At 39.9% G+C, this 23,492-nt stretch overlaps 1 protein-coding gene across 2 annotated transcripts in view; it reads right to left on the reverse strand.

Moving 5' to 3' along the window:
• Positions 1 to 1,137: 1,137 nt before the first annotated feature.
• The window catches only part of SCIN (scinderin), a 97,929-nt gene continuing 75,574 nt past the window's right edge, over positions 1,138 to 23,492 (reverse strand). For both annotated transcript variants that reach the window (XM_077122675.1, XM_077122669.1), the window contains exons 10-16: positions 19,976 to 20,066; positions 15,130 to 15,300; positions 13,101 to 13,278; positions 12,717 to 12,838; positions 9,134 to 9,211; positions 2,579 to 2,639; positions 1,138 to 1,936 (exon numbers count right to left, since the gene is read on the reverse strand). In XM_077122675.1, the coding sequence (XP_076978790.1) occupies positions 1,809 to 1,936; positions 2,579 to 2,639; positions 9,134 to 9,211; positions 12,717 to 12,838; positions 13,101 to 13,278; positions 15,130 to 15,300; positions 19,976 to 20,066 (829 nt within the window). In that variant the 3' untranslated portion in view covers positions 1,138 to 1,808. The remainder of the gene's footprint in view (positions 1,937 to 2,578; positions 2,640 to 9,133; positions 9,212 to 12,716; positions 12,839 to 13,100; positions 13,279 to 15,129; positions 15,301 to 19,975; positions 20,067 to 23,492) is intronic.

Consider the following 23,492-nt stretch of genomic DNA (forward strand, 5'->3'; position numbering starts at 1 on the left):
AATTTCTACACATTGTCTTGGTCCCCTCTCCCCACCACTGGTTCACTAAGTTCCTGTGACCAGGCCCAGTGCTGACTGAGGCTGGGCATTGGAGCTCGTGGCAACTTCCTCCCGGTATCGCTTGTGTTGCTGACACTGTTGTCTCTTTTATCATCCTTGTCTCCGAGTTCCTGGGCTTGGGATTTGGAAAAGCAGGTTTTCACAGTTTAAAGCAGCAGCCCTGCTCAAGATGCAGTTTCTTCCGGGCCACTTGTGAAGTAGGAGAAAACCTTATTGAGTCTCCCTGCTTCTCCATTCTTCAGTACTTATATCAGATATCGTCCCGTTGCCAGGCCTGTGTTCCTGCTATTCCTTCTGCCCTGGTACAGCCACAGGCTCGCCTTTCACCTCTGTCTGTTTTCTGTTAACTATTACCTACGTGTCCTGGCCGTCCGTGTCCTGGCCGTCCGTGACCACCCTGCAAAACTGCATACTGTCTCACCCTCTCCTTTCCCTATATCTTTTTTATCCATAAAACGTATCTCCCGATATATTTTATAATATCTCTACTTACTGATTTTGCTTCTGTTGGCCTCCTCCCTGGAATGTGCCATGACAGCTGAGCGTTTGTCTGTTTTGTTTGTGTTGGACCCACAATGCCTAGAACAGTGCCTGCCACCAAGAGATAACTGTTGAACATTTATTCAATGAATGAACAGTCCTTGGACATGTAGCTTCTTACTCTCTTCTTCCACCCAAGCCCCAGGTCCTACACAAGGCCATTCAACCTTTTGTGCGTAATAGACCTGGACCCGTTTCCCTATACCAGGACCCAACCTGCAACCAGGGACACTGTTCACTTCCCTCGGAAGGAGGCTTCCTAAGTTCTCTGTTCTGCCTCTCCCTTCCGTGGAGAGTGGCTTCCCCTCCTTGACCACCCAACCTCCCTGAACCCGCCACCAAAGCTGGTGTCCACTTTACTGGAGCTCCAGATTCTCTCCCAACCCCTCTGTTTTGGGAGCTCATCTTCATATATACTAAATGATATTTAAAGCCTTTCAGATAATTATCTAACCATGAAAAGTCATTTAACCTTCAAATTAATACTGTTAACTAATTCATGTATCGTATTTCAATAAAATATCACAAGACAAAGCCTTTTCAAAGAGTGATGTATTTTAATGATGAGAGACAGCATCAGTGAAGGAGATTTTCTGTACATTTTTTTTTATATTAAGCATATGTGCTGCTGAATATATATAAGTGGGTAACAATAAAACATTTAAAAATGAGAACTGTGTTTTCAAAGGTTTTAAAAAGGACAGAAAGCATATAAAGTTTCTATAGAAAATAACCTTTAGATATAAATGATATCAAAGCTCACCTTGACTATAGGAAAACAACCACTTTTTAAAGCTGTCAACATAAACCAACTGCAAATGCAAAATTCGCTGAATGCAATACAAAGATAAGAGAGTAACTTCAAAGGCATTAAGGCTTTCTTCTCTGGCACATTAAAGAAATGAATTATACAATTTCCTACCTGACAAAATCTCCGAGATTGCATATAACTTTTCAATTTTAAGAGACCATATGAAAAGATGTAAATCAGTTTCCAGAAGAGCATTGATATTCAAGTTTTTTAAGGCTATTTAATGCATTAGTGCAAGAAAATCTCAGTTTCAACAGAATTTCAAACCAATATTAACCAATTAAAAATAGTCTTATGGCTGAGATTACTTTTCTAAAACCAAAGAAACAAGCAAACCACCCCCCTCCCCATTCAACTGTGAAGTGGCTCCCCCAGTTTCTTCCTGTGAAGTTCCACTTTACCACCTGCTGGAATCCCAGGCCAGGAACCAGCCTGTAAATGTGGGTGGCTCATGGCCCTGTTTTACGATGACAATTGGTGTCCTCTTGTCTCTTCCAGAAGGGTCTGTCTCAAGGTACATTTTGGCTAAAAAGAGTTGCAGAGACGTACTAAATTCAGTAAGGTTTGATATAAACTGATTATGGAATAAAAATTCTTCCAGTAATGTAATTTATCAAATTTTCATCACCACCAAGTAACCAGATACTATTCCACATGTGCAATTTCATATTGATTTCTCTCCACCCCCATGGAAAATGTGTGAGGATCTGTCATTATTGCTGAGAGAGTCCCAAGCTTTAAGAATATCTTTACAGCATAATTATCCGTGTCCTTCTTAACAACAAAATTGTGCAATTGTGCTAAAAAGAATATTACTTAAAAGGAAATGTAAAAGTCTAGATTAGTACAGTTATGGAGGCTTATTATTCCTATAATAAAACGAGGTTTGGGTGGATTTAGATCTTTCAGAATAAACTGATATAATTATATTCTAAATTAAGTAGCAAAGCCATTTTGGGGCTTTCTTTGATAAGTTTATTTTTCTTGTTAACATTCTGAAATTCTTCAGTTTTAAAAAAATTCCATTACTCTTTAGTTTTGAGGCTAAAAGCTAAGATGCCTCTCCCTTTTGACATGCACTTTTGGAGAAGGTAATGAGAAGGAGTGCTGCGGCACTCACAATAGCCTCCAGGGCTTCTGCTCACTTGTCCACCGGGTCGCACTTACCAGACTTTAGAGACTCTGTTCGCTCCACATCATTGGCATCTTTGCCAATCCAAATGAATATCTGAAAAACAAAATAATAATGGCATGCGCTGCCTTCAGCATGTGGATTCTGTGCTAGGCCCCATGCAAAGTGCTTCACACACCGCTTATTTAATCTTCACAACAGCCCCAGAAGTTAGAGGTGTCCAAAAGAAGGTGCAGAGAAATTCAATCATTTGCAAAGTTCACACTCAATTATGATTCAGGAGACATTTTAGACTTAAGGCCAGCCAGTTTAAACTCCAGATTTCAAGCCCCAATATTTTATGTTTCTATGGTATTTTATAGTTTTCACAAAAACAGCATGGTGGTTATTTGGGGAACCCTCTGGGGTGTGGAGAGACCATTGCCTCCATTTCCTAGTTGCAGATGTTGGGCTGGGAAGCACACACCTGGGCACGGTGCTTGTCCATGGCCACCCATCTCCCCAAGAGCCTGAGAAAGGCCGAAAGGTTATCCTTCTATAGTATTAGGCTTCTTTAACACTTTGATGATAGGGCTATGGGTGTTTAGTATTAAAATATCAAAGTGTCTTTTAAAACTGATAAAATTATATATTTGTTATGTGTCTTTTAATTGTCAAAAGTATGGGTTGAGCATATTACTGCTGAAAAATTCTCCCAGATTAGCTTATATTCATAGCACTTTAAAATCACTTGACAGCAGCACAATTTGGTTAAATTAAATTTTGACTGCTTTCTAACTCATACTGAAAGTGCTAAAATTTTTGCTTGCAGGGCAGAGAACAAACCATGACAGCATGGTAATGTATAATTTTTAAAAATGAAACACAGTACAGGAAATAGTATCTATGACTACTGAATTTCATAGATTTAACTTCAAATGAGAATAATTAAATCCTCCTGCAAATGGAAATACTGTAATTTTTATTCTATAATTCTTGAACAGACAAAGGTGTCTTATTGCCCTATATTAACCCTCATATCCAGAAGTACATGATCTATCCACTTGGCTATGTGATGACAGATTGAAAAGCTAAAGTGGAATAATATGAACGACTTAACAGAAACAGAGCTAAAGGTAACAATCTTGACTCTAAAACTGGGCCTATTTCAGGTAAGTGTCTCACAGTTGTTCTATATAATTATGTTCCTAACACATTTAAAATTTCCTTTCGGTGTTTTTAGTTTATGTAGAGGGTAAAAAACAAAACAAAACTATCAGATGTTGCATGCCAAATCACTGTTAATTTTCTACAAAAGAAGATAAATATAAGAGTAACATTTTAACGTGTAAGGATTAAAAATCATCCCATAGATTAAAAATCATCTTCTGTAGGGGAGGGTGTGCTGGTTTGAAATTATGTATGTACTCTAGAAAAGCCATGTTTTAATCCTAATCCCATTTTGTAAAGGCAGCTGTTTCTTCTAATCCCTATTCAATGCTGTATGTTTGAAACTGTAATTAGATCATCTCCCTGGAGATGTGATTTAATCAAGAGTGGTTGTTAAACTGGATTAGGTGATGACATGTCTCCACCCATTTGGGTGGGTCTATGATTAGTTTCTGAACTCCAATAAAAGAGGAAACATTTTGGAGAGCGAGAGATTCAGAGAGAGCAGAGAATGCTGCAACCCCATGAAGCAGAGTTCACAAGCCAGTGACCTGCGGAGATGAAGAAGGAAATGTCTCCCGGGGAAGCTTCATGAAACAGGAAGCCAGGAGAGAAAACTAGCAGATGACGCCATGTTCAGCATGTGCCCTTTTAGCTGAGAGAGAAGCCCTGACTGTGTTTGCCATGTGCCTTCTCACTTGAGAGAGAAACCCTGAACTTCATAGGCCTTCTTGAACCAAGGTATCTTTCCCTGGATGGATGCCTTCGATTGGACATTTCTATAGACTTGTTTTAATTGGGACATTTTCTCGGCCTTAGAACTGTAAACTAGCAACTTATTAAATTCCCCTTTTTAAAAGCCATTCCGTTTCCGGTATATTGCATTCTGGCAGCTAGCAAACTAGAACAGTGGGGTTTTCCCTATGATTTCCTGGCACATTTCAAGAGGAATCCTGAAGATTATAGTCTCTTCCATGGAATTGTACCCTTATGTCACGTAATGCATTTATTAGTTAAATGTATGAATGTAAAAGTAAATGAGGATTGTGAGGCATGCAACTAGGTGAAGGAAACTTGAGTACAGTATATTGAATGAAATGTCAGAAACAAAAAGACAAATACTGTCATGCCTCACCCATATGGACTAATTATAATACATAAACTCGGAGAATTTAAATTGAGAGCATGGTTTATCAGGTTGGGTATACTGTGACGGGTCCTAGATTGTAAGCTCTTACAGCAGTCACATGTATTCAGGAGTTGTAACTGTTATTTCTAAGTTCTGAGATAGTGAGCTATTTGTGTATAATCTGGTTGTTCCCTGAAATTTTGGGTATTTATGTGACACCTGAAACTCAGAGTTAGAGCTCTGAAGCTATGAAAGTCAACATTACCCCATACAGCAACTGTTAAAAAAACTGAAAAAGTGATCAGACTTCCATTAGAGATAGGAATGAAGCTGATCTGTATAGGACTAAGGTAGGGCAGGACACAGTGGCTTAGCAGGCAGAGTTCTTGCCTGCCATGCCGGAGACCCGGGTTCGATTCCCAGTGCCTGCCCGTGCAAAAAAAAAAAAAAAAAAGTATATATATGTATATAGGACTAAGGTAAATTGAAATACAGGGTAAAGGATGAAGTGATCCATATTTTTTAAAACTTCAACTTCTGTGTGATATGAAAGGTGCAAAATTTATATTTTGGGTAGCATATTGCCTAATTTAACTTGTATGGTTGGTTTATTCAAACACCATAATAACATGGAACCTTGAATAAGGCGTGAGATCTTGTTGGTTTGTTTACGTTAGTGTGATGTCCTGCTATATACCAGAGTAATTTGGGCAGAGAATAAAGAAGTGTTTATCCTCTGGAGGAAATATTAAACTTCCCCATCTGGGGAATTCTTCTCTGGAGGAAATATTAAACTTTCCATTTGGGGAATTCCTGATATTCTTGCAAATGGTGGGGACAACCAAATCAAGAGGCTGAAACTCGATTCTTAGGGTTTGCCCCTATGAAATTTATTCCTGCAGAGGGGAAGCTAAGCCTACTTATAATTATGCCTAGGAATCATCCCAAGAGAACCTCTTGTTGCTTAGATGTTGTCTTTCTAAGCCAACTTGGCAGGTGAACTCACTGACCTTCCTCCTATGTGGGACATGACTCCCAGAGGTATAAAACTCCCTGGCAATGTGGGATATGACTCCTGGGGATGAGACAGGACCAAGTATTATGGGATTGAGAAAGTCTTCTGGACCAAAAGGGAGAAGAGAGAAATGAGACAAAATAAAGTTTCAGTGCCTGAGAGATTTCAAACAGAGTCAAAAGATTATCCTGGAGGTTATTCTCATGCATAATATAGATACCCCTTTTTAGTTTATGGTGTATTGGAGTGGCTGGAGGGAAGTACCCAAAACCGTTGCACTGTGTTCCAGTAGCCTTGATTCTTGAAGATGATTGTATGGCTATGTAGTTTTACAATGTGACTGTGTGGATGTGAAAACCCTGTATCTGATGCTCCTTTTATCCAGGGTATGGACAAATGAGTTAAAAGTAGGGATAAAGAATAAATAAATAATGGGGGGGGGGATAAAGAGTGAAAATTCAGTAGACTGAAATACTGGTGGTCAATGAGAGAGAGGGGTAAAGGGTATGGGATGTTTGATTTCTTCTTTTTATTTCTTTTTCTGGAGTGATGCAAATATTCTAAAAATAATCATGGTGATGAATACACAACTATGTGGTGATATTGTGAGCCACTGATTGTATACTATGGATGGACTGTATGTGTGTAAAATATTGCAATAAAAATATTTTTCGAAAGAATAATTGAGGGTGGGCCATGGTGGCTCAGCAGGCAAGAATGCTTGCTTACCATGCCAGAGGACCCAGGTTCGATTCCCGGTGCCTGCCCATGTTAAAAAAAAAAAAAAAGAATAATTGAGGAATGGAACTTCTGGGGAAGATGGCGAGTAGGGAGCTCCAGGACTTTAGCAACTATTCGATAGGAACTGTCTGAAACAACTATTGTAACACCCCAGAAGTCAGAAGAACACTGTTTAATATCCAGGAAAGAGTGGGTGGAGGAGGCTGATAAGTTATGGTAAAGAACTATAAACCGCTCTCTGCGTGGTGGCTACCGGTGCCTCTCACCCACATCATGGCAGTCCACCACAGGGTCCAGTCCCTCTAGCTGCTGTTAACAGAAAGGACATAAAAATCCTCTTCTTCAAAAACAGGCATGCATGGCTGATCATTGATCATGACTCATGATTAGCGAATCTGGATCACTGGGTCCCAGCTCTGAGGCCTCACCATGGATTCAATTCACCATGGATTCAACTCACCATGGACAAAGGCTAGTTTCAACTCACCAAGCACAAAGACTCTGACACCCTGGGGTTGTGGCAACCCCACCTTGACAAAGGCAGCAGCAACCACAGTTTCAACCTTCTATGGACAGGGGCAGAGGCAGTGGAGATTTAAAGACACAGCACTTCCTCAGAGCTATGGGGGAAGTTTAGCTGAAGGGCTGCATTTGCTGGACAGACCAGGAACGCACAGTTTTGGGGAGTTGTCAGAAAATATTTTGGTCATCCTCTCCAGGGGCCTTCTGAGCTGGTCTGTGCTCCTTTCAAGGGTCTTTGGTTCTGTCTTGGGTAGGAAAGACGGGCTTAGGAAAGCTTTCTCCAGAGTAACTCTCTTCCAGAATTTGCCCTCCAGACAAAAGCAGAATGAGACAGTAAAAGGAATGCAAAAACCAATAGAGGCAGATAGTCTGGGACAAAGGCCTACAGGCTTCAAACACTTGGCAGAAGAAGGCCTATCTCCTGGGAAGTAGAAGGGACAACCAAACCCCTATAAACAGAGGAACTCCAAAGCAACTGACAAGCAGAAGTCCAGAACTTTACATCCAAAGCACAAGCAACAAAAGAAAAAATAGATAAATGGGACCTCATCAAAATGTGAAACTTTTGTTCCTTAAAGGATTTTATCATGAAAATAAAATGACAACCTATAAAATGGGAGAAAACATATGGAAACCACATATCTGACAAAGGATTAACATCCAGAATATATAAAGACATCCTTCAATTTAACAACAAAAAGACAAACAACCCAATGAAAAAAATGGGCAACAGACATCTCTCCAAAGAAGAAATACAAATAGGCAGAAAGCACAGGAAAAGATGCTCAATATCATTAGCCATCATGGAAATGCAAATTAAAACCACAATGAGATGCCAAGTTATACTCATTAGAATGGCTCCTATTACAAAAAAGGAAAGTAACACATATTGGAGAGGATAGGGAGAAAGAGGAACATTCATTCATTGCTGGTGTGAATGTAAAATGGGACAGCTCCTCTGAAAGACAGTTTGGCAGTTCCTCGGAAAACTAAATTCTTTTTGCCACTGGACCTGGCAATCCTACTACTAGGTACCAAAAGAATTGAAAGCAGGTTCTTGAACAGATATTTGTGTTCATAGCAGCATTATTCACAAACACCAACAGATGGAAGAGCCTAAGAGCCCATCAACTGATGCCAGATAAATACAATGTAGTATATGCACACAATGGAACATTCTTCAGCCATATAAAAGGAGTGAAGTCCTGATACATGTGACACCCTGGTTGAATCCTGAAGACTTTATGTTGAGTGAAATAAGCCAGATGCAAAAGGACAAATATTGCATGAGCTCACTGATTTGAAACAATTACTATAAGCAAACTCATAGGGTCAGAATCTAGAATATAGATTACCAGGGGATGGGGTGGGGTTAGGGAGTAAGCAATTAAGGCTTGATATATACAGGCTTCTTATATGGAAGGACAGAATGTTCTGGTAATGATGGTGGTGATGGTAGCACACTGTGTACACGGCTGACAGCATGATATATATATATGTGAGTCTGATTGGGGGGGAAATGTTGGGATGCATATGTGGTGACAAAATAAAAATTAAAAATAAAATCCATGAAGCTACACTGCACCATGAGCCCTAAGTTAAACCATGAGCTTTAATTAATGGTACAGGATTGGGAATGTGCTCTCAGCAATTCTGACAAATGCCCTACACCAATGCAGAGGGTTGGTGGTGTGGGGTACTATATATATTTTATGCATCATTATTATGTAAACCCAAACTTCTCTAATAAAAAAAGAATAAATAAGGAGCAAATTTTACAAATGAATGAAAAATAGATTTTTTTTTGTCCAAAATAATAGAGCCTAAGATAGTAACTGTGGAATTATTTCCACATTAAGAAATGGACTTGCCACACGTGTCAGTTTTATTTTCTGCTAAACTATGCTGGTGCTGCTCAATACAACCTAAGTCCCTAGACACATTTATTATTAGAGTGTACATCCTTTCAGAGCATGTTCATTCAGTTGCCAACCATAAGGATATCCTCTGGTTATGGACAAGACAGACTTTTACCTGTTCCCATGCATCTAGTAACATGACGTCATCTTCTGCTAAATCTTCCTGGGTAAATTCTCCTGGAACCTCCTCAATCTGAAAGGAATGAAAGTGTTTTATGATTAAACAACAAAGCAGTAATTTTTCCAATATTTTAGAAACAAATACTTTGTATTATTTGAGTAGCTAAGATAAAATTTGGTAGCCAGTTCTTCTTTTTGAAGTGATAGAGATTTAAATGATCATTTATCTGTTTAATCAAGTACCAAAAACTGATGGCTTGAAGGTTACTTTATTTGGCCAGCACAGTATTATTTATTTATTTAAAATAAATTCGGAATTCGAATGCCTTTGGGTGGGACACACACTGTCAATCTGACCATAATTCTCTTTACTACAAGTTCCTTATGATACATTACTTCACACATTTATGTGGCCTGCCTAGTCTCTAAAAACACTTGAGTTTATGGCTCGGGTTTTAAATTCTCATACATTTTCTAAGTTATTATTTTAATAAAATCAATAGGCCAAGAACATTTTCATAAATCAAGAATTTTCAGTAAAATGCCCCTATATTATATCTAACTATAAAATGGCAATATTTTCATTTTAAATAGGTTAAAATGTGTTCTATACAGTTAACAATAAAGGATAATGGGGAATGTTAACTTAATTCACTCAACACCTGTAGGCACTTGTTACCATAATCTCAAAATTTTTAGAGAATTCTGGATGGCACCCCCCTGATCCTCAGGAAAGTATGGTAGATGGGGCTGGGGTCCCCGTTCTCACTTGCGACCTGCAGTGTAGCTGAATGGGTAGAGGCTGACAGTGGCCTTGGCCTCGCAACTTGCTGTGACTGTGTCATATTAGTAAGTGTGACCAGCAGAGCCTCCTGAGCTCCTGAGCAACTCCACGGGAAAACCAGGTGAACCAACCTGTGGCCCGAGGCAGGCCCTCCTCGCAGCACCAGGCACAGCATCCCATGGCCTCTGAGTATGACCATGTATGTTTGCTGTTGCTATCTGATACGAATTTTTAAGATTACCATGCAGAAAAAAGATCTCACCATTTAAAGAAGGCAAAGAATTTGATTTTATCTTTTGAAACACCATCTACCAATAACTTAAGGACTTAAAAAACAAACAAATATACTTTACTCTGTGTCAGACACTGTTCTAATGCTTTATATCTAATAACTAATTTAATATTTACAACAACCTTATGAAGTAGGTACTATGGATATGCCCATTTTACAGATGAGAAAACTACAGCATAGATAGGATAAGTAACCAGCATAAGGTCACAAAGCCAGCAAGTAACACTGCCAGCATTAGAACATAAGAGATTGGTTCTAAACGCCATGTTTTTTTCATTTGTTTTTTAGGGAAAATCTAATCAAGAATTGCTTTATTATACAAAAAAATATATACAAACTATAAGGCACTAAGAAATGTAATATATCTAAGTCATAGCAATAGGTAGCAATTCAAATCCAGGGTCAAGAGAATGTTGGAAGATGACGGGAGAGTGTACCCCCACGTCAGAAAGGGCAGGGGTGCCTAGCTCCAACAGCTCCCTTTGAGGCAGGTGCAATTCGGTGCCGTTCAGGCAGGTCACAATTCTCAAAATCTAGGAGTGGAAGGAAAGAATTTTTCTATTTTTGGACAGATGTCATCTGAGGTAGGAGCAGAGCTTTTTGTTTTAACAATCTTCTTAGTCATGTTTTTGGCAGAGAAGGTTGGCTGTTTTCATTTGAGAAGTCCAGTAGTCTTTGTTGACTTTTCCGTGGCTCTGCTGGCAGCTCCAGAAGCCTTTCTGGCAGCTCCAGGTAAAGCTGGGGGAGCACCGGATGCTTTGCTAGCACCATCAACGCTTTGACCAAGGCCCGGCCTGCCCGGCCTTAGGAGCCACGGGCACCTGGTGCTCCAGTTCCCTTATCCACAACGACCAGAGAAGCATCTGGATTAGTCTCAGCCTCAACCGCCAAACTCACCCCTAAAAGCTGTGTTTTTAACCAACAGCTCTGCTGCCTGTAGGAATCTACATGTCAAACCCTACTTTCTGATAGTGATTATAAGATTATATTGATACTAATATTTCTTTGTTAGTATCAGCCTTTTTCTTTAAACTGTAAAGGGGAGCTACCAAAGGGGTTCTAAATATCAAAACAACAAAACAAGCAGTTATAGAGAGAAAGCGAATTCCTGTTAAGGCAATGAAATATGCATGACTAAAAAAGAAAAAGAAAAAAAAAAAGGAGAGGAAGAAGGCTAGGTTTTTTAAACCTGACTGGAAACAAAGCCTAGCTACTTAATTTTAAAAATATCTTCAGTGGAAACAAACATCAATTTACAACAATATTAGCAAGTAGCACTAATATATTATAGAAGCATATGCTGAGAAAGAACTTGTGTGGATTCAGTATCAAATTAACAGTCAAAACACTAAAGTAACAGATTTTTCTCTGATGATAAGTTTATAAAATAAAGCAAATATAAGGCTTCCTGAGAAGTAGGTGAGCAAATTTATCAAGGTGGTATTCAGCAGTCATTTGTCACAATCCACTCTTTAAAAAATCTTTTACATTTATGTCAAATCACTTATTAGTGTGACGTGTGGTTTGCATAAGAACAGCTTCTTCTTCAAAGCATTTTATTTCTAGTAATCAACGTAGTTTGCATATTACTTAAAGGAATTATGTAGAGCTTATATTCACGAGGAGGTATTGATGAAATCTGCAGATCAAAATTTATATATCTTGGATGCATGGATGGCTCAGTGGTAGAATGCTCGCCTTCCGTGAGGGAGACCCAGGTTCGGTTCCTGGACTATACACCGCCCACCCCCCCCCCCCCAAATAAGTAAATTGTATATAGAAAAGACAATTTTTCTTCAAATGAAAAAATATACACAAAGGAAGGCCTAGCATGTCAAACAGAGAATGCAGCCTTTTTCTGGTATAATTGGGTAAGGGGCTGTAGCTGAGGATGATATTTCAGAGCTCAGCATAAAATCAGCTTTGTACATAGTATTATTTCTGTCTGGAATTGAAAGGCTGTGAATGACTATAAAAAGACACATTCCTGCTGATTTCAATTAGTTTGCAGGTGTGTCTATTGCTTTCTACATTTTTGCCCAATGATCATAATATTTGTATATCATTTACTCAGTTAAAGAGAGAAAGGTTTTAGTTCCTTGTGAAACTGAAGTGTAAAATTTGCCTAGTTTGATTGGACACAAGCATTGCTGCCCATACAAAGTGTCAAATTATTAAATTAGCAGCTCCAACCACTGACATATTCATACAGTGTCTCCTATCTGCTGGCATAAGTGCAAAGTAGATCATGATTAGTAGCTATTTTTTTAAGAGCAGCTTGATTTATATAGCACTTTACAGTACTCTTAGTGCTGTCACATGCGTTAAGTCACTGACGGTTCCAGCTACATGTACAGAGCAAAGGCTACCACCAATGGTTTGCAGATAAATTAAAACTGAGAATCAAAGGAAGAACACAGCCGGAGAGTGACAGAGCCAACACTGGATATGCCTCTTCCAGGGTTGCTTAGATTCTACCCCACTGTCTCTCAAGATACTTACTACGAATCTTCCGGTTTTGTTAGAGCAGCCAAAAAGTCGAGGTGGGTGTTCTCCAGCCTGGATTTCTAGCAGTGGGGAGGTCTGGTAGTCCTTTTTCCCTCCAAGGGAGCTCCAAAACTCCTCTTTGGAAAACACACCAAGTTATCAAACACATTTGCAAGAGAATATGGTTGGCTTTGCTTTACACTGACATTAATACATTAATTTTTCTTGACATTAGTATTACTTAAGAAGTTACTGAAATATTACAGGTACCATCACCCACTTTTGCACTAAGGGGGGATTCTTACCCCCTGTAACATAAAATGATATTACTGTTGAATAAAATTAAGCACGTGATGAGCACACAATCAACTCCAGGTTCTGGGTAGCAACAGTACACACCTGGTTCCTTGCCTTCTTGAATCTTTGTGGTTTTGCACCTGAGGACACTTGCCACATACTCTGCTCCTTTCTGCTCCTCCTGGCTAGCACCTCTTCCTATCCAGATGTAGCCACTGTTTTGTCGCAGTGTCAGGACGAAAACATCATTAGAATTCAATGAATTTGCATCAGCATCAACCTAGAGTATAAAGAAAAATAACAGTGATTCATATCCACGGTGTCCTGCACCCCCAACAAGCCTGAGAAGCGGGGGCAGTGACAAACCATCAGAGCACTTTGACCTGATCCCAGGAAATTAATTTGGAACAGCATTGGCATACCATCATGGCATCTGAATCATCAGAGTAGTAATGCTTTGGTCTGTGTTACTTCAATGCTCAAATGCTCACAGATAAGGAAGAAGAAGATACATATGTAGATGCAGATAAGGTGGTGAGATTTGAGGGGAGAAGAGGTGATTATTTTGTGATTATGTTTTCCGTGAACTCTGAATCGGAGTTATGGGAAGTCAATGGGGGGTGTTGGAGATGTGGGGAGAGAAGAAGATGTGAGGGTGAGGGGGGTGAAGGATGAGGAGGGTTCATGCACTGGATGCGAGACTGGAAAACTGCTGGAATGTGCACACTGGAGTTAAAGAGCCAGATGACAGGAGGTGGTGTCAGAGATTAGATGTTTGGAATAGAGATTTCTGAGGTGCTATAGTTATTGCCAATAGCAAGATGGAGGATAGGATCATAGGAGTGTCCTGTATTCAAAGAAAACACTGTTGGAAGAGAGCAAGCCAAGGAACATGGAGGTCAGAGTCATGGAGACAGTGAGGTAGTGGTGAAGCCATCAAAGAATAGAGGAAACGGTCACTGAGCAGAAGACAGCAAACAGGGCTGGCAGGGGGGTGGGGGGAGGCTGCTGGAAGAGAAACGTCAGGCAAGGGTGAGCAAGGAAGATGGCCCACCTCTTCGTGGCTCTGGGAAGTGGCCTTAGGTAAAACACTGCCTCCACTTGAGGGGGCTGAGTGGGAATCTGTGATCTTAAGGGAAAGCCATAGATTAAGAAGACGAAGTGGGGCACTTAGAGGAGTTGAGATGGAGGGAAAATGATGCCTGACTGGGTTTTAAGGGCTCAGCTGAATGGCTTGTGCAGATGAGAAGGTTGAAAGATGGATCCAGGTTTGGAGCTAGGCAGGGAGGATGGGTGAGGGCTGACGTGGGAGACCTGGATTTCCTAGTGACTGAAGGGACTTGGCTGTGAGGTGACAGGACTATACTGGAGGCCAATGACTCAGTCCTTTAAAATTCTCCACGTCTGGTCTTATGGCACCATCACAGAGGACTTGATTGCCTTCACAGCTGCTGTCAGAGACAGACGTTTGGCCAGCAGGTTATGGTTCTGGTCCAGTGTGGAGAAGCTGACGCCCCACATTTGTTACACCTGAGCCTGCCAGGGCTTCCCTTCTCAGATGTCCCCAGTCTGATCTCCTGACCATCACCCACTACCCATTTTGCTCTAGGCCTTTCACAATAGACTTTAAGCTGTCTTGAGGCTTTCTTTGACAGCTTGATTTGTTACATTATTCTTAAAGTGCATTTGTTTTGCTACAATTGTAGTTGAAAAAATGTAAGCGGCATGATATGTGGAGTTTCAACTTACTACTGGACTGTCTGGGTTTCAGTATTTTTTATTGTGGACATTGGATTAATTTTAGAAATGAAAGGAGTTCACTTGTCAATTTTTTTTGTATGCTGTATGGTGGAGTCACATTTCGTTTTTTTCACGTGAGTATCCGTTATTACAGAACTGTTTCTTGAATTTTTGTTTGTTTTTTCTTTCTTTTATTTGCTTGCTTGTATTTTGGGGGGTAGTGCGTGGGCTGGGAATCGAACGGGGGTCTCCCAGGTGGCAGGCGAGAATTCTGCCACTGAACTACCCTCACACCCCCGCTTTCCAATATTTTAAAGACTGGTATTTGCTGACAGCCCAGCTCCAGGGAAGCCCATAACCAGGGTGTGTTTTATTGAACATGTGACATCACCTCCACAGTCCTGGTGATAGATGCCAGGTTTCTCCGGACTTGAAAGAGGCGTACAGGGGCCGCAGGGGCCTGCCCGCCTTTCTTTGATGTCCCATTCTTGTAAATGATGAGGGGCTTGTGTTTGAACAAACTCAGCAGGTGAGGAGGCTCTTTGCCCTGGGCGACTCGGACCTGTGGGTGGGGGTGGGGGAAGGGCAGGGACAAAAGAAATATAATAAAGGGTGCAATGAAAGAAGGCTATATTTCCAAATCTGCATTTATTTTGCTTTTTAGAAACAAAAAAAACAAAACAAAAATAAGTACAGAGCAGGAGAAATGTTGATTAACAGAAAATATAAGTTAATGATAATTAAACACAGATTTTCCTTTTGCCTTAAAGCTGGTGGATTTGCTATCCCAGTAGTTTCTTGTTAAGGAAAACATCACCATATTGAAAAACTTTCTGCATCCAGAAAGTATAAAAATATAAGTTTGTTTGTTCATCTACACCTCTGAAAGCAAAAAAGAACAATTCAAAAAATGCTTGCATACACTACCTTTTATGAAAAGTACTCTTTTTCGTTTGTTTTTAAAGTGTCAACATTTTACAGATTCGTTTAGATGTGTTTGACTCACTTATGTTTTGGATCTGGTTCAGAAGTTAAAGAGATGTGCATTCAAATGCTTCAAAACATAAGACAATACAAAATCATAAGTCATTATTTCTACATCTCCATATGAGATGAAAAAAATCAGAAATCCATCTGCAGATAGACAAAAAAATTCTATCTAAACATCAAAAAGCTGGCAAAAATAAGCTGAATGTAGTTTCTATATGCTAACTCACTTTTTAAGGTAGTATTAATTGATATGCTTATTATGAGTATCTTGTTTTTTAATACACACAAAAACCTTTTGGGATGAGGAAACTAAAGATAATAAATGGTAAATTACTTGTTTATTATCACTAATTAGCTTAACACCAGATAGTGGATTACAAATGAATTTCTTATTTCTTTCATAAATAATTGATTTCAAAAATTCTGTGTTGGTATAGGACATTTGTGTCCTAAACTCACAGTTTAGGTCAGTGGGACCTAATTTTAATCAAAGAAGTATATCATTTCTTCCCAAGAACCCTTCTTTGTATTAGGAAATGGCATTGTCACCCGTTTCATTACAAGTAAAATATTACAAAATATTTACAGGAAAATATTTAAAATAACTCAAACACAAAAGCCAAGGTGCGGTGAAATAAAACCGGTTTCTCAGAAATCTCTACTCACAAGAGAGGAGAGTGAAAACAAGGAACTAAGGTCCCCTGACCACATGTTCCTAAAGACCTGGAGAAAGGGCAGAGACGCGATGGGAGGGAAGCCTTGGAAGGGAACAACATCAGCAGTCCTGCTTCGAGCATCAATTTATTCTGAATGAAACAGCCCCTTCTTGTATGCAGTCGATTCTGACGAAGGCTGAACTTTAGGAAAATTTTAAATGAATAGTTGAAATTCCATGCCAGTCCCCTATTTTTTCATTTATCTGGCCCTAGGCTAAGTTGCCCTGGAATGTCCTGTGTCCTTTGACCTCTATTCTGTCTTTTATCAGAAGCCAGGTGAAAGGGATGCTAAAACGTGGGGCGCTGTAGGGAGACCTCAGGAGCCGGAAATAGTTGACTTCACAGATGTGCTTCAGTTATTATCCACTCAAGTAAATGAGCTGCAGATTATGAAAATTCTCCTCGAGTCATGGTTCCGGCTTGGGCTGGGCTTACTAATGCTGTCAGTCTAACACTGTACATCAAACTGAGAAAACTTAAGTGCCCGTATGAAAGAAAGACATTCATTAAGGCCCAGTCCCTACTGTGAGAGGAGAAAGAGTGAGAAAAGGTAACATGAACAACTTTCAATATACTAATAAACTCTACAAAGGAATTTTTAAAATAGCAATACAGGACTTGAATTGCTTATGCAGTTTTATGTGCTACTGCCACCTAGTGACTAAAATTTAAAAATACCATTTGATTGCCAATTTAGGATTCAACGAGCTAATAACAAAATTCATTAGATGAGATATCAAATATTCTACTATGAAATTTATGAGGCAAGATGCATATATTCAAAGATTTTGCAAAATATGGTAAGGGATACTTTAAATATTAACTGGCAAAAATAATGTCTTTTCCTAGCTAGAAAGATTTCATTCAAGAATTGAATATAATACTTCATGGGGGAATGGAGTTCAGTACATTTAAAGAATTCAATCACTTTCAAAAGTTAAGTTGTAAAATGTTAATCTGTACCTGTAAATTTGAATCTAACTTGTTTATTTATTTATTAACAGCTTACACACTAACCAGCTGGAAGACCAAATTCAACCTTCACATCTTAGATATGTTCTAAAGTATCTAACGTATCTTTATGTTTAACTATTATACTTGAAGCAATCGTATATTTATAAAGATTTGAAAACAATACAAAGCAAAAATCCTTTTAAGTCATGTAGAATCTAGCCTGCTTGGCATCAGGCACGTGGAAGTGCGACACGCATCCCTGCAAAAGCACTGGGGGCCGAAGCTGCTGTAAGAGCTTCACTGTGCTGGTCAAACAAGCACCTGCTTTCAGATTCGACCTCAGTTTGGAAGATGCTTTACCCGGCAGATCTCCTGATTCCACCTTCACCAGAAGCAGTCCGGGAGAAACCACAGGCCAGGAGAACACACCCAGGCTGAGTGAGAGGCTCCAGCAAAGAAGTGGGGGTGTGGGGTGTGTGTGGGGGATGGAGGGAATAGGGTGGGATTGGGGGATGGGCGGGGAGGACTCTGCAGCCACACTGGAGCAGGCTGCAGGGAAGCAAAGCTCCTTGAAGTCTGCATTTAAGTTATACAGTAAGAAATTAAATAACAAAACCAAGTATTTCTTGTGGTTACTAATAAAGTCCTGAAACAAGCAGCAGATACTTGACCATAAACATAAAAAGAGAAGCAGAGCAGGTGAGCTTGAGAAAAGAGGAATGAAGGCTGAACCAGGTCAGAAAAGTTTCCTTAGACACAAGGAGAGCTAAAGCTAGACATTGACATTGGAACCCCATTGACTGTCTGTCTGTCTGTCTGTCTCTCTCTCTCTATATATATATATATTCATTTATATTTATATGGAATTGTCATTTTGAATCTGGGCTGTCATTCTCAACAAATTATTTTATTTTCATAAATTTCCAAATAACTAATCCTTCTTGTCTTTCTCCTCTCTCATGCCATCCTGTCCCTTCCCCTTCTCTTCTCCTCCCTTGTCTTTCCTCCCCTACAATTCCCTTCCCGTCTCTCTCCCCTCCTCTTCCTCCTATCCTTTTTATTCTCCTCCCCTCCAATACCTTCCCTCTCTCACTCTCTCCTCTCTCCTCCCTTCCCTCTTTTCTCTTTCCCTCCCATCTTCTTCTCTCTTCCTACATTTCCCTTTCCTTTCCTTTTCCTAGCTTGTACCCCTCTCCTCAGTTTCCTCTTTCTTCTACCTTCATTTTTGGGGTTTTTACGTTTTTCAGTTGGGATTCTGGTACCTAGAAGAGAAAAGTAAGGATCCATGCTCACTTACCAAGGTTTATTTCACTTTGCTTATGCAAAGTGTAACACGTGCACTTTTATGATTTGAGAATATATAAAAAAAGTCTTCTAATTTTTCAGCATATTAATTGGAATTACTAAACTGTGCTTGTTCAATATTGTTTATCACTTTCTTATGGCTGCTGTAACATATTACCACAGCCTTAGTGGTTTAAAATCACACAAAGTCATTTTCTTATAGTTCTGTTGGTCAGAAGTCTGAACGTGTCTCACTGGGCTGACCTCAAAGTGCCTGCAGTGCTGAGTTCCTTTCTGGAGGAACTTCTCCAGCTCCTAGAACTGCCTCCAGACCTTGGCTCAGGGCCTTTCTGTCCCCAGAGCCAGCCAAGGTCACTGAGGCCTTCTCACGCCGCGTCCCCCCTGATTATACCAGGCCCACCCGGGTGGTCCAAGATGTGCTCTCAATTTTGGGTTCAGTTGATTTGCAGCCTTAATTCCATCTGCAAATTTCATTCCCCTTTGCCTTACATATTCTCATGTTCTGGAAATTAGGATGTGGCCATCTTAATATTAAATCAACTCCTTCCCTCTAGCTCTCTACTGCTCTGCCTTCCGCAACTATTTGACAACAGGTGGAAGTGAAAACTCAGGTAGAACTGTTTTAATGTCAAGTAACCACTGTTATTGACATTTGGTGTGATTTTATAGGAAAGATTCTTTTGAGCTTTTAAATTTGTTAATATTTTATTTTTGTTTTTTGCTGCTTTTTAATTTGCTTTCGCTCCTCTTTTCCAGAAGCTGAGAGTACTCCTATGGCATAAGAATGGCAAAATGAAAAATGAAAGAAAAATAAAAGAAATAAATTAACATCAAGTAAAGACTGAAACAGGCATTGCCCAAAGATCCCTATAGGATGACTGAAGCATTAAAGGAGAAGGAGGAGGCATAATAGAGAAAATGGAACTTAACAAACGAGTATGGCTGCTGAATCACTATATTAATATTCCTTCTACCCTCCAGCATTCTGGAGCAGTGAGAAGGGAAAGTCTGAGAGGATGGTATGGTAGCCCATGACAAACTCTGGGATCAGTTCTGTAACTACTTGTTGAAGAGTGCTTTGAAAACTATTGCTTTCTTTCCTTGTTTTGTACACATTTTTGCTTATATTTTGTTTATATTTTACAATAAAAAAGTTAAAAAAAAAAAAAAGAAAAGACTAATTTCTACCCCAGCTTGGGGGAGGACTCTAACTAGGTATTGGCTAGTAAAGCTTTAACGTGTGTGAGTTTGAGGAGGTGAAAATATCCCAACCTGCACAGCCTGCCCTCCAAGGGACCGATCCATCTGAACAGTCAGGAATGCAGATATTGTCAGCTCATCTCTCGTGGCATTTGCTCCTTGCCTAGGGGAACCAAGGTGAGATAAATTAACCCATACTTAAGTTAAAAAACCTTCAAATATAGGCATTTAAAGCAGAGACTTACATTATTATGAAAGATCAAGAAGAGAACAGCAGTTTTAACATGATACAAGCCAGAGAAGACAATAATTTTTTAAAAGCACTAACTTTGTGCCATGATTATTCCCTGTATTATCTAGAACTATATGTGGCTGGTATTTTTATCTTCATTTTATATGTAAAGAAACTGAACTTTTACTCATTACATAATATGGCTAAGTAATCAGGTCTGTTTGATTCCAAGTTTAAGAACTGCCTAATTTGGGAAACCATCTCTGTAGTGAAAATAAAAGAGGAGCATATGAACCAAATTTTCCTAGGCTGGATATGAGAGGCACTTCATCTTTCTATGAATATTGGTGAGCACAAAACCCAGAAAATTCAAGAAAATAATCATTAGCAGTACGAAAAGAGAGGCCCCATTTTGTCATTCTTGCAATTCTTTAAAGGATTTACTAGTAAATTTGTAAGAGTGGCTAAACCCTAGCAACCCAGATAAGGGTAAATACATCAATGTGTCCATTCATTCGCAAACATCTCTTTCTAGTTGTGGCTGGAACTGTATCAGTAGCTCACCGGTATATCAAATCTTTGAGAGATCTGCCTTATGGAGAACAAACAAGCATTCAGCATTTTTTCTTTTAGCTGATGCTCCCATCTCCATGTGATGATGAGGCCTTGGCAGAAGGAATACCAACCCTGGGATTGAATTTTGAAAGGTAACATGTTTTCTTCTGAAATCTTCAGAGTGATCTGCTCCATACTCCGAACAGATTCAATTTAAGGCATCACCCTGGGCAACACACACACACATCTACACAACCACAACATGCACACACACATCTATACATTCATAAAACGTGCACACACATCTACACATCCACAACACACACACATCCACAACATGCAGACACACATCTACACATCCACAACACACACATCTACACATCCACAACACACATCCACATCTACATATCCACAACACATGCACACATCCACACATCCACAACATGCACACATACATCTACACATCCACAACATGTACACACAACTACACATCCACAACATACACACATTCACACATCCACAACACACACACACATCTCATCCATAACATATGGACACACATCTACACCTGCACAACACCCAGCAGCAGGGGGCATATCTTATTTATCTCACAATTTTTCATTGCACCAGCATAAGCTAATGATTGTTGTAATAATGCCTTACAGAGTGAAAAATAGGAAGGACGGCCAGGTGGTACACACATGGTGCCTTCTTTGATAAAGTCATCTGTGTTGGTTTGAAATGATGTATGTGCCTTAGTATGGTAGTCAGATTCAGTTGTCAACTTGGCCAGGTGAAGGCACCTAGCTCTGTTGCTGAGGACATGAGTCAATGGTACGTGAACCTCATCTGTTGCTAATTACATCTGCAGTCAGCTAGGAGGCGTGCCTGCTGCAGTGAATGATGTTTGACTAAACTGGCTGGTGCTTAAATGAGAGAGCTCAATGTAGCACAGCCCAAGCAGCTCAGCATACCTCATCTCAGCACTCGCAACTCAGCCCTGGCCTTTGGAGATGCAGAAAGAAATCACCCCGGGGAAGGTTGTTGGAACCCAGGGCCTGGAGAGAAGATCAGCAGAGACCATCTTGTGCCTTCCCACACAAGAAAGAACCTCAGCTGAAATTTAGCTGCCTTTCCTCTGAAGAACTAACAAAATAAATCCCCTTTTATTAAAAGCCAATCCATCTCTGGTGTGTTGCATTCCTGCAGTTCGCAAACTAGAACACCTAGAAAAGCCATGTTTTAATCCTAATCCCATTTTGTAAAGGCAACTGTTTAAACAGTAATTAGATCATCTCTCTGGAGATGTGATTTAATCAAGATGGTTGTTAAGCTGGATTAGGTGGAGGCATGTCCCAGTTTACTGGAATCCTATAAAAGAGGAAACATTTTGGAGAAAAGGAGATTCTGAGAGAGAAGAATGACACAGCCATGAAAAGCAGAGAGCTCATCATCCAGTGACCTTTGGAAATGAAGAAGGAAAATGCCTCCTGGGGAGCTTCATGAAAGGAAGCCAGGAGAAAAAGCTAGCAGATGATGCCATGTTTGCCACAAGCTTTACCAGATGAGAGAGAAACCCTGACCCTGTTTGCCATGTGCCTTCTCATTTGAGAGAGAAACCCTGAACTTCATCAGCCTTCTTGAATCAAGGTATCTCTCCCTGGATGCCTTAGATTGGACATTTCTAAAGACTTGTTTTAATTGGGACATTTTCTCGGCCTTAGAACTGTAAACTTGCAACCTATTAAATTCCCTTTTTAAAAGCCATTCCATTCCTGGTATAGTGCATTCTGGCAACTAGAAAACTAGAACATAATCCATAAAAATACAGTCTTTTACTGTTGGTAGCCGAATTTTCATGATCCAACAATGCTAACAAACCTCTCAGAGCCAAGCCAGACATGGTGTCCTGGAGAGAAAGGAGCCAGCGGAGATGGCCACCCTTGATTTCACCTGCGGTCTCCCGGCCACTTCGCCATTTAGCTCATGTTGTAGAGGACAAACAATTTCAACCCACTAACATAGTTACCAAACTTTTGTCTCCATTTTCCCTTCTTCATTTTCTTTTTTTTGGAGGAAAATATTTCAAACAGGTAACCCGCACAGCATGACCACAGTTCTGCCTTTTGATGCTATCAATAAATACTTCACTGTCTCAAGCCTCTTCCCGCGAGGTTCCTGTTAGAGTGCCTGAACTCCTAACCACACAGATGCTGACTGATGCGCTTTCCGCACGGATGACCCAGGGACGGGGCATCCTGTCACAATCAAAACGCGAGTGATCCCTCTCTGCCTCTAATTTTGAAATCCCATGTTAAAAAAACGTAAGCTACTTTGTTTCACATGATTTCTTTATAAACCTGTGGTGCCTACTGTTCATTAAAAATGAATTCTGGGTGAGGGCGGTGCAATGGTGGCTCAGAAGGCAGAGTTCTCGCCTGCCATGCAGGAGACCTGGGTTCGATTCCCAGTGCCTGTATGAAAGCAAGTAAAGTAAGTAAGTAGGTAAATAAATAAATAAATTCTGGGTGGAAATGGAGTTTACTGCCTCTAGAGATTCATCATTGACACTGTTTAGTGTTCATGCGGTTTTAATTACTGACTATTCAGAGAAAAGATCACCACAGAAATAGTTTTTTTCCTATCATTTTAGAATGCAAGTGGTTTCCAGAGCAAAAAGAATTTTTGCATTCAGAAGCTGATTTAATTTTTAGCCTTTTATCTTTAATTCTGCCTTCTAATATTAACCTATTAACTTCCCTGCATTGAAATTATGACAAAAACTGAAGAGTTGTTCAATCT

This window comes from Tamandua tetradactyla, chromosome 1 (genome assembly GCF_023851605.1).
Source record: "Tamandua tetradactyla isolate mTamTet1 chromosome 1, mTamTet1.pri, whole genome shotgun sequence".
Lineage (NCBI taxonomy): Eukaryota > Metazoa > Chordata > Mammalia > Pilosa > Myrmecophagidae > Tamandua > Tamandua tetradactyla.